Source organism: Balaenoptera ricei, chromosome X, assembly GCF_028023285.1.
Source record: "Balaenoptera ricei isolate mBalRic1 chromosome X, mBalRic1.hap2, whole genome shotgun sequence".
NCBI classification, from domain to species: domain Eukaryota; kingdom Metazoa; phylum Chordata; class Mammalia; order Artiodactyla; family Balaenopteridae; genus Balaenoptera; species Balaenoptera ricei.
In genome coordinates, this window is record NC_082660.1 from 133,721,363 (window position 1) to 133,733,408 (window position 12,046).

Genomic DNA, 12,046 nt, shown 5'->3' on the forward strand with positions numbered 1-12,046 from the left:
GTTTTCTAACCACAGAAGTATGAAACTAGAAATCAATAACAGGAGGAATGTTGGAAAATTGAAAATATGCAGAGATTGAACAACATGCTCCTGAACAACAAATGGGTTAAAGAAGAAATCAACACGGAAATCAAGAAATATTTTGAAACAAATGAAAATGGAAGCACAACATATCGAAACATGTGGGATGCTGCAAAAGCAGTTCCCAGAGGGACGTGTATAGCAGTAAATGCCTACATTAAGAAACAAGAAAGATCTCAAATAAGCTAGAAATAGAAGAACAAACTAAGCTGAAAGTTAACAGAAGGAAGGAATTATCAAAGATCAGAGCAGAAATAAATGAAATAGAGACCAGAAAAACAATAGAAAAGATCAATGAAACTAAGAGCTGGTGCTTTGAAAAGATAAACAAAATTGGCAAGGCTTTAGCCAGATTAACTAAGAAAACAAGAAAGAAGACTCAAATAAATAAAACTAGAAATGAAAGAGGAGACATTACAACTGATAGCACAGAAATATAAAAAATTATGAGAGACTACAATTATATGCCAACAAACTGGATAACCGAGAAGAAATGGATAAATTCCTAGAAACATATGACCTACCAAAAATGAATCATGAATAAATAGAAAATCTAAAGAAACCCATAACAATTAAGGAGATTGAATCAGTAATCAGAAAACTCCCAAACACAGAAGAGCCAAGGATCAGATGGTTTCACCAGTGAATTCTACCAAACATTTAAAGAAGAATTAACACCAATCTTTCTCAAACTGTTGCAAACATTTGAAGAGGAGGGAACACTCCCAAATTCATTTTATGCAGCCAGCATTACCCTGATATCAAAGCCAAATAAGACACAAGAAAATAAAATTACAGACAAATATCCCTGATAAAGATGTAAAAATTCTCAACAAAATATTAGCAAACTGTTTTCAAAAGCACATTAAAAAAATCATTCACCATGATCAAGTGAGATTTATCCCTGGGATGCAAGGATGGTTTAACACATGCAAAACAACAAATGTAATACACCACATTAATAGAATGAAAGATAAATACGATATAATCATCTCAACAGAGGCAGAAAAAGTATTTGACAAATACAACATCATATCATGATGAAAATGTTCATCAAATTGGGTATAGAAGGAATGTTCCTTAGCATAATAAAGGTCATCTATGACAAACCCATAGCTAACATCATACTCTGGTAATAAGTTAAAACTCTTTCCTGTATGATCAAGACAGAGATGCCCACTCTTACCATTTGTATTCAACATAATAATAAAAGTTCTAGCCAGAGCAATTAGGCAAGAAAAAGAAATAAAAACACCCATATCAGAAAGGAGAAGTAAAATCATTTCTGTTTGCAGATGATATAATCTGACATGTAGAAAACCCTGAAGACTCCACTAAAAAACTGTTAGAACAAATAAATGAATTCAGTAAAGTTTTAGGATACAAAATCAAGACACAGAAATCAGTTGCATTTCTATACACTAACAATGAATTATCTGAAAGAGAAGTTAAGAAAGCAATCTCATTTACAATAGCATTGAAAATAATGAAATATTGAGGAATAAATTTAACCAAAGAGGTGAAAGACCTGTACACTGTAAACTATAAGACATTGATTGAAAGAGATTAAAGAAGACACAAATAAATAAAAAGATGTCTCAGGTTCCTGGATTTGAAGATTAATACTGTAAATATGTCCATACTACCCATAATGATCTACAGATTCAATGTAATCCCAGTCAAAATTCCAAAGAAATTCCTATTCACAGAAGTAGGAAAAACTATTCTACAATTTGTTTCAGACCACAAAAGACCCTGAATACCCAAAGCAATCCTGAGAAAGAAGAGCAAAGCTGGAGGTATAACAATACCTGATTTCAAGCTATAGTACAAAGCTATAGTAATCAAAACAGTATGTTACTGGCATAAAAATAGGCACATAGATCAGTGGAACAAAATAAAGAGCCCAGACATAAAACCTCACAAATATACTCGACTAATTTTTGATGATGGAGCCAAGAACACACATTGGGGAAAGGACAGTCTCTTCAATAAATGATATTGGGAAAACTGGATATCCACTTGAAAAAGAATAAAACTGAACCCCTACCTTACACCACTCACATAAAATTAACTTGAAATGGATCAAAGATTTAAATGTAATACCTGAAACTGTAAAGCTCCTTGAAGAAAACATAGGGGAAAAGAGCCTTTACATTGGTCTTGGCAATAATTTCTTGGATAAGTCACCAATAGCACAGGCAACAAAAATTAAAATAAACAAGCTGGCCTACATTAAACTAAAAAGCTTCTGAACAGCAAAGGAAACAAGCAATAAATGGAAAAGAAAACCTACAGAATGGGAGGAAATATTCCCAAACCATATATCTGATTAGGAATTAATATTCATAATATATAAAGAACTCATACAACTCAATAGCAAAAGGGAAAATAATCCAATTAAAAAATGGGCAAAGGACCTGAGTAGGCGTTTTTCCAAAGAAGACATAAAAATGGCCATCAGTTGTGTGAAAATGTGTTCAACATCACTAATCATCAGGGAAATGCAAATCAAAACCACAATGAGACATCAACTTGCCGGTTAGGATGGCTTTTTATCCAAAAGACAAGAGATAACAAATGTTGGCAAGGATGTGGAGAAATAGGAACCCTTGTGCACTCTTTGTGGGAATGTAAATTGGTATAGCTATTATGGAAAACAGTATGGTTATTACTCAAAAAGTAAATATGGTACTACCATATTATCCAGAAATTCCACTTCTGGGCATATATCTGGAGGAATTAAAATCAGTGTTGCACAGGGATATCTGCACCCCCATGTTCACTGCAGCATTATTCACAACAGCAAAGGTATGGAAACAACCTAAGTGTCCACCAATGGAAAAGATAATGTGAGATATACACATACACACACAAACACACACACACATATACAAGAGAATATGGCATGTGTATGAGAAAGAAGTCAATCCTGCCATTTGTGACAACATGGATGGACCTTGAAGGCATTGTGCTAAGTGAGATAAGTTAGAGAAGGACAAATACTGTATGATATCACTTATATGTGGAATCTAAAACAACCGAACTTGTGCAAACGATAGTAGAATGGTAGTTACCAGAGGTTAGGGTTGGTGAGGAAATGGGGAGATGTTGTTTAAAGGTACAAACTTACAAGTAGTAGATAAACAAGTTCTGGAGCTCTAATATATAACATAGTGATTATAGTCAACAATACTATATTATAAACTTCAAGGTTACTAAGAGAGTAAATCTTAACTGTTCTCAACACAAAAGAAATGATAAATATGTGACATCATAAAGGCATTAGCTAACTCTACTATAATCATATTGCAATATATAAATGTATCAAACCAAAACATTTTACACCTTAAACTTACACAATGTTATATGTCAATTATATCTCAATTTAAAAAAAGTATTTCTAAAAATTCCTTTTCAGATCATATATCTGCAATGCTCACAGACCTTTCATAAGTCTTCATGGTTACCAAATAAAATCCAACTCCTTGGCCGATATTCATGGCTTTCTGTGAATCTGCAATCTATTCCCAATATACTTTTACAGGTGTAAATTCCACTACTTCTCTTTCTGACCAGAAATCATAGCCATATAAGATTATTCACCATTTCCCAATACTCCCCATGTTTTCATATTCCAAGTCCAGTCATTCCAATAAGTGGAAAGGTCTAGCTAAAAATTCAGCACTAGGGATACCAGTTATATACTGGGAAGGGAATGAGAAACACCTGGAATTCAATAACATACATTGTAATGTTTTTACAGAAGCCACTTAAAGAAAAAAGAATCAACTGATTTTTCACTAGAATATGTCCAATCTATCTCAAAAAGACAACTTTCTTTTTCTTAAATGGCTTCTATAGACTGGTAATGAAACTAAAGAAGTATTAGCTTAAGACACACCCATTCGCTATGTGGTCCACCTGTTCACACTATTTGCTGAATTAAAGTAAAATAAAAACCAAGTCCTTCATACCTTCTTAGTAACTAAAAGCCACTGCTTCACAGAAACACACGAGAAGATCTGACTACTGTATCTTGTGAATGATTAAATAACAAGGTACTAGACCTTAGAGATATGATTTCATATGTGAACATCAGCAGGCGTACCCCAACTTAAGATGGGTTGTATTCCAAAGTTTGCAAAGAATTAAAGGTACATTCTTCCTTTGAAACAATGCCATAAAGGGTAGCTACTTTTCCAGGCAAGGCTACACAAGTCTTTATTTCTCATAATTTATCTGAATGATTGTAATTGCCAATGCATGAGCACTATTTCAGCAACATTGCTCATTAAGTGGACTTTCATACGCCAGCCTGAGAACCATTTATAACACTGCCTATGTGGAGAAAAGAATTATGACACAAAAGAAGGGAAACTACAGTACTAGGCATATTCTCTTCCCCACTATTATTTACTCTCTACCCCACAACCACGGCCATGACCAAAGCAAAGAGCTGGTCACGGCCTCAAATCTCTCAATCAATCCTAGTGACTAGTATCCTTACAATGGAGAGTCCTGACAGTCATTACCTTAACCAAGAGATCACATTTAGCATCAGTAATACTGAGACGACCTTGCCTCCTGACATGATACAATAGGAAGTCATAGTGTCATCTACCAAATATTCTTGATCCTGGCTTCAAATGTCCAGCTCTGCCCTGTGTTACAAATTCTACACTTCTACTTCAAAATGGAAAATGATATTTCTTATTCCTCTAGGTCCTATAAGAAAATTACATTTGTCCCATTTTAGCACAGGCTAGGCAGTCATGTGGCTGAGATATTAAGTATTCAGAGACTGAGGGATTACTATACATAAGTAAATGTTCATGTACACAAAATAAATGGACATGTGCCTAATTCATACTTAAAAGTGACCAAACACATGAAAAGCAATACATTGTAGCAATTAATAGCGTGTACTCTGGAGCCAGACTGTCTGGGTTTCAGTCCTGGCTCTGCCACTTTTTAACTGTGTGAGCTTTGGCAAGTTACTTGACCTCTCCGTGTCTCCATATTTTATCTGTGAAACAGGAATAATAGCAGCACCTAGGTAGCAGGTCTGTTATAAGGATTATATGGATTAACCTATGTAAAGCACTTAGAATAGTGTTTGGTACATGTAAGAGTTATTTAAACATAAGTTTTAAAGTAACATGATAGGATATTAAAACTATAAATAAGAATAAAGCATTGAACTAAGTTTCAAAAAAATCTAATTAGAGAACAAAGGAGAGTGTTCAGTTTTAAGCAATGTCTGGAAAATCGTATCATGTCAGGAGAATAGTTGAAAGTAATAAGAGTTATCCTGTAGACAAGAAAGCATGGAGTAGCTCTGAGACCTGTTATGTGGAAAAGGAAGCAAGTGCCACAGGGACCTAAAACTGGTAGGCATTAGAGGAAGGTGGACTTCTGCTCAATTTAGGAAGCATTTTCCAATCCCTAGAGCTATATGCCCGTGGTAATAATGCAGTTTACTACTGGAGGGATTCAAACTGGTAGGTCAATCATAAAGCATAATGCAAGAGGGATTCTTGATCAGGGTAGGAGCTTAGGACTTACAGCTTCTCAGGTCCCACATCTGATGCTTAAATTTTAAGATTTGGTGATTGAATGGTAAAAGTATTAATGTATTGATTCCATAATAGAGATTATATACACATGGAAGAGATTAGACTTTGCATACTTATAATTCAAGTCAAAATTAGCTTGAGACATTCCCACTCAACATGTGCCACGCCTGTCCACATTATTCACTGAGTTAAAGTAAAATAAAAACCAAGTCTTTCATGTTTCTCTTAGTAACTTAGTATTTACGTGTGTGGCCACAGGTGCCAGTTTATTCTGAGATTAAGATAACTGAGAAAATATATTTCACAATGAAAGCAGACACTTACAAGGACCTATGGAACATGGCACCAAGTCAGACTATGAATGTGACAAAGAGACAATGAATCAACAGTTCAACCATTTCCTCTTAAATTCACAGTATCTGCTCTCACCACTGCCAGCACTATGTAATCTTGATGCAGAAAAAGTGGTGATATGGTGTCATGTAAATGTACAGCCTTGTGCCCAGTGTCTTTCATTTCCCCTTCCAGATATATTATGCACTCTTCACCCTGTTCTCTTTCTTATAAGGGTAAACTATATGAACTATATCAACAGGGCTGCCACAGCCTCTGGCTTCAGAAGACAGAGGGAAAAAGAAGGGAAAGTCTGGGTATGTAATCTCTTGGCTCTCTCCCTGTGAAATCTCCTCCACTAAAGATCTCTTCACCTCTTAAGTAAACTTGTTTTACATGATGTACCTACTGCTGGCCTTAGGTTCTTGCTGTATCTGTTGGGGGTGTATCTACACCCAGACCATACCTTTACTATTAGGTCCTTTGCAAATGTACCCTCCTCAAATAGTCTTATTTGAAATGTCCCATCTGTATTCTTTGGGATCCTGACTGATACACATCTCAAGTTTCAACAAATCGCAGTCAGACCTGGACAGAATATCCATTTGGCATTTACTTGCTACTGAGGTTGACCCATCATGAAACTGCTTATATTCAACCATTTTGACCCAGAGAAATGACATTTTCATAATGCTCCAACCTAACACTGTTCACACATATAGTTCTCATTTGTTAATGGTCAAACAAGGAAGCAGGAGTATGAGAAATTCCTTTATTACATGAAGCTGAAATTGTTCCCTGTAGCTTTTCTTTAAAAATATGGGACTTGGAATCAGAGACTGGTGTTCTAGACCTAGCTCTACTATTAATTTTCTGTAAAGTCTTAGAAAAGTAAATTTCCTTTTCTGGAACTCAATTTCTTCATGCACAAAATGAGGAATCAGACTATATGCTCTCTATGCATTTTCCCATGTCTGCTATTGTAAAATTTCAGAATCCCATATTCCTAACTATACTGTAAGTTCTTTGAAAACAAGGACTGTGTCCCCAAAGTATTGTTGGAAGATTCCTTACATCAGAATCATGTGGGGCACTTGATAAAAATGCAAATTTTAGGCACTATCCTCAGAGCTACTAAATCAAATTCTCCAGGTGTGGAGACTGCTTCCTTGCTTACACATACCAAACATTGAGAACAATTGCATTTAGAACATGATTTCAACAAAGTACTGGTCAATAAACCAGTACTCCTCAACAGTCTCTGCTTTTTCAAGCAGGATGTTTTGGCCTTCTCTTTAATATAATTATTAAAAGGCTTGTTTATCTGATTTTCTAAGCACCAACAGGACATAAGCAAACCAATGTAAACAGGAGAGGTGACAACTGACACTGAGGATGGAGACACAAAAAGAAAAAAAGCAGATATAGGATAAATACAATGAATGCTCTTTATGATGATCAGAGAGTCACCAAGAAGTGGGACTGTTCTGTTCAAAATCCTTGTTTAGGATTATTAGATAACATGCAATACATTTTTAGAGAACTTTAATTCTCAGAGTTAAAATTAAAAAGGCTTTAACATTTGAAGAGGTAAGATTCATTTATTTAGAACTTCCATCTTATTTAGAACACCTATCATGCCCAATGAAATCACATACATGAGAAGTTAATAAGACAGAATTAGTCTTTTTTTTTCCCCACACTGGGATAAAGAACAAAAAGGGCCTCATGGGCCACGTTTCTAAGGACATATCAGTCCAGTTGTGTAACCCTCAGCCCCAGAGATTATTGTTGAAAATGCTGATAGAAGACGGAAAGACTCAGAGTACATTAAGATAATCAACTCTGCAAAAATAATTAGGGGGCTTCCCTGGTGGCACAGTGGTTGAGAGTCTGCCTGCCAATGCAGGGGACACAGGTTCGAGCCCTGGTCTGGGAAGATCCCACATGCCGCGGAGCGGCTGGGCCTGTGAGCCACAACTACTGAGCCTGCGCGTCTGGAGCCTGTGCTCCGCAGCAAGAGAGGCTGCGATAGTGAGAGGCCCGCGCACCGCGATGAAGAGTGGCCCCCGCTTGCCGCAACTCGAGAAAGCCCTCGCACAGAAACGAAGACCCAACACAGCCAAAAATAAAAATAAATTAATAAAAAAAAAAAAAAAGCACAAATATTAAAAAAAAAAAAAAAAAAAAATAATTAGGAACAAGTCCTAATGCTTCCAAGTATATGGGACAATAGCCAAATGTAAAACAACAACAAACACTACCAAAGAATAAAATATCCTCTGTAATACTGAAATATGTAGAGGCTAAGGGGGTGATTTCTAGTAATGATATTCTCTGAATGAGGTTGACTTTTAAAGTCAAAAGAAGTTCAAAATAGCTAAAGAACATAGAGTTTGGTGACAGGAGGACTAGAAATAAGGGTGACAAATGGGTAGAGGCTGGGTCATACTGGGTCTTATAAAATCATATTAAGGAGTTGGGACTTTAGGGATAATAGAAAGTCATTAAGTAACTCTAAATAGGACAGATATAATGCAACATGCATTGTAGAAGAAACACTGGCTACAGACTTTAGGAAGTAAAACCAATTAGAGACTCTTGCAGTAGTCCAAGTGGAAGACAACATCGGGTTAAACTAGGGTGGTAGCAGGAAAGTTGGAAAAAAGTAGATGAATCCAAGGGATGTGGGAGGAAGAAATGACAAATCTTAGGGATTGATTGAATCTGTAAAGTGAAGGGTAGAAAGCATAGCCATAAAAGCATGAAGAAACCAAATATAGTATTTACTGTTACTACTACGTCAAGATTTCTTTTACTATGCCAGTAAAACCATCCCCCAGCTACTTCAGGGTATTACCATCAGCTGAAGGGAACCATCTCACTCTAAAATGCCTGGGAGGACAATGACTGACTAAGATGAAGCTACAAAAGCCAGGCCCCTTGCCAAAATTATAGTGCCATTCATGCTCCGTATCTCCCCATGGGGTCAAATGGAAGCTACACTTCAAGTGAAATCACATCTTTGTTTTACTTTTGCTCCTTCCCTATCTCACTTCCCTTACTTCTTACAAGTTTCCTTCCTTAACAGATGAATCTACATATGCAACAGAAACAGACTCACAGAGATAGAAAACAAACTCATGGTTACCGAAGGGGAAAGGGAGGGGGAGGGATAAATTAGGAGTATGGAATTAACAGATACACACTACTATATATAAAACAGATAAGCAACAAGGATTTACTATATATCACAGGGAACAATATTCAATATCTTGTAACGACCAATAATGGAAAATAATCTGAAAAAAAAGAATATTTATATAACTGAATCACTTTGCTTTACACCTGAAATTAACACAATATTGTAACTCAACTATTCTTCAATTAAAAAAAAAAAAAGCTCTGGTCAAAGGCAATAATTTATCACAGTCTTCTTTTGTTCTAGGAGTTAAGGGTACTTACCCGCCAATATCCTGCTTCACAAAGTCCCCAGGTTCTTGTCGTCTTGATTCCCCTTGGCCAGTTGTTCCAGGGAGAATATTAATCAGGAAGAGAAGCCCAAGGCTAGTCATGTAGAACTGACTTATTTGTGTGATTATCATCTTCTTAGGCACCAACTTGGAGAGACCTGTGAGTTCCATGTTCAGGGAAAGAGGAAGGGGAAAGGAGTAGAAGACAAAGGGAAGGAGGAAGAAGTGGTGAAAAAAAAGATTTTATTCAACTCTATTAGAGCCATTTAACTTCCATAATATACAGCTACTAAATGCTTACTGTGACAGTCCTCCTTCTGCAGTTCATCAATGCCACCAAAATTCACTCCTGGCATATCCCTCTCTTGATTATACCAGAGCCCAAACAATAGAGGGTAGTATAAAGACTCTAAATCAGTAATTGGAAGTCTTAGGTTACAATGCCATCTTTTTCCCTGTCTTCTTGTAACTAGGTGAGTCACAGAACTTCTCTTAGCCTCAGTTACCTCTTATAATCCGAGATCTTAAAATAATCTCTCATGTCTTCATTTTATTTTCCCCCAATCCTGTTTGATTTTTTACTATCACAAATGCCTTTTCCATGAATAATTGTATAATATTGTAGAAAATCCTAGAATATTAAGACCTGGAGTCTCTTTATAGAATTTTTGGGATTGATTCTCATCTTGATACAGTTAAGCAGTTTTCCAAAATATCAAAGGGCCTGGAGAAGATCGACTGTATCCTCTGAATCGGGTTGAGAAAATGCTGAATGATGAGACACCATGATTCCTGAATAGGAATGCAATGTTTTCCCATAAAGAGATATTTGAGGGCAAAACCAGTCCCATATAGAGGCCACAACATAAAGAAGAAATCCAAGCCCAGTCTCCTGGTACAGAAGTCCCTACGTGGTCAGCAAATTATACTGATGATAGAATTATGCAATTTTGAGTTGCCTATATGCAGGGCTGTTTTATGAACTCTGGACTGGTAGAGGTTTACCCAGGACATGGGGTTAAGAAAACAGTGTAAAAAGGCACTTGCTTGTTACCTCTAAACCTTATGTCTTCTTTGAATTTGAGACACTGACCACTTGAAGGAGACCTAATTCTGACCCAGCACCATACTCTTTTACAGTCATATAGGTGGTTTAATTTTCAGAGGGCATAGAAGGATATGAAAAGTTTTTCCCAAGGAAAGTTTATACAAGACACTAATATGTAAAACAGATACATGCTGAAGAGCTATTCTGGTAGATGAGAAGATGAAGAACAAAATCTTTCTAAATTGATCCTAACCACTCCACCCCCCTGCCCCAAAGCAGCCACTAGGTTCTATATTAGATTGTCTTCTTGAATCTGATACAGGCATAGAAAACTATGATACAGGAGAAAATGGATTTCTGACATGAGAAAATGTCCACATTATAGATAGAAATAGTCATAGTATTCGGTTGTATCACATAAATTTGCCAATATTTGACAATTTTTCTTTCACAAAACAGCAATTTCTTATGCTCAATTTAATATGTGCTGTGACATTCATGATTCATGAGCTGTACAAGAGTTGATGGCTATTTTACAGAAATCAACAGAAACAGTACAGTTAAGAAAACCATAGCATATGAGTAAGAAAATATGGTGCATAAACAGACAATTCTGGGGCAAGAGAAACAGCTGTAGTATGGGCAATAACTCTGACATATGCTCAAACATCCACAGGGCTTCAGAAGACCCTAATGTTGAAAATCACATGACAAAGGTTAATGCTCATATAATCATGATTGACAATTACTCTACAGGAACAAAGAGACTTGGTACAGGATATGAAGTCTAAATTGTAGAAATAATGCATGGAATATAGGACAGAACTATGATGCATGCTTAAAAAACATGACTGCCTGAGTAACAATCCTGGGTTTAGGAGAAGATGGCCATGCTGCATGAGCAAAATACTCATAGTGTATGTTCAACTATGCTATTCTAGTATATAACTATGGCTTATGTTCAAATGATCATGGTAAACAAGCAGCAAATCTTCACACTAAGCATAGATGCCAATAACACAGAAACAAATGCCCATGATTTGGAAGGAGAAAACTATGATGCATAAGAAGACAACAATGTTATATAAACTCATGACTAAGGTACATGTTCAAATAACCATTATGCATGAGAAGACATCCCTTATATATAAAAGAGGTTGGACATAATACGTGCCCTCCAACTACCATGACACTTGTTAGCAAACAACATTATTATTATTCATGTGAACACATTTATGATATAAAACCATTTGGCTATGGTATATGTCAGAAAACCATAGCACATAAGCCTACTAACCACTGAACAAGAGAAGAGGGCCTTGGTACACATTTCATTAAGACATTGCACATGATCAAAAGAATGCCACTAGACTGCTGTACAACAATGTGAATATACTTAACAACATTAAACTGTACAGTTAAAATGGCTGATTGTTTGTTATGTGTTGTTTTTACCAGAATTAATGTTTTAATTAAAAAACAACATGCCACTGGAACAGGCAGAGTCTTAGCAAGTTAGCAAATATCTATAA

At 36.1% G+C, this 12,046-nt stretch overlaps 1 protein-coding gene across 1 annotated transcript in view; it reads right to left on the reverse strand.

Moving 5' to 3' along the window:
• The window catches only part of GABRA3 (gamma-aminobutyric acid type A receptor subunit alpha3), a 244,609-nt gene that overhangs the window by 141,102 nt on the left and 91,461 nt on the right, over nt 1-12,046 (reverse strand). The window contains exon 2 of the mRNA XM_059909922.1: nt 9,459-9,624. Within this exon, the coding sequence (XP_059765905.1) occupies nt 9,459-9,598 (140 nt within the window). The 5' untranslated portion in view covers nt 9,599-9,624. The remainder of the gene's footprint in view (nt 1-9,458; nt 9,625-12,046) is intronic.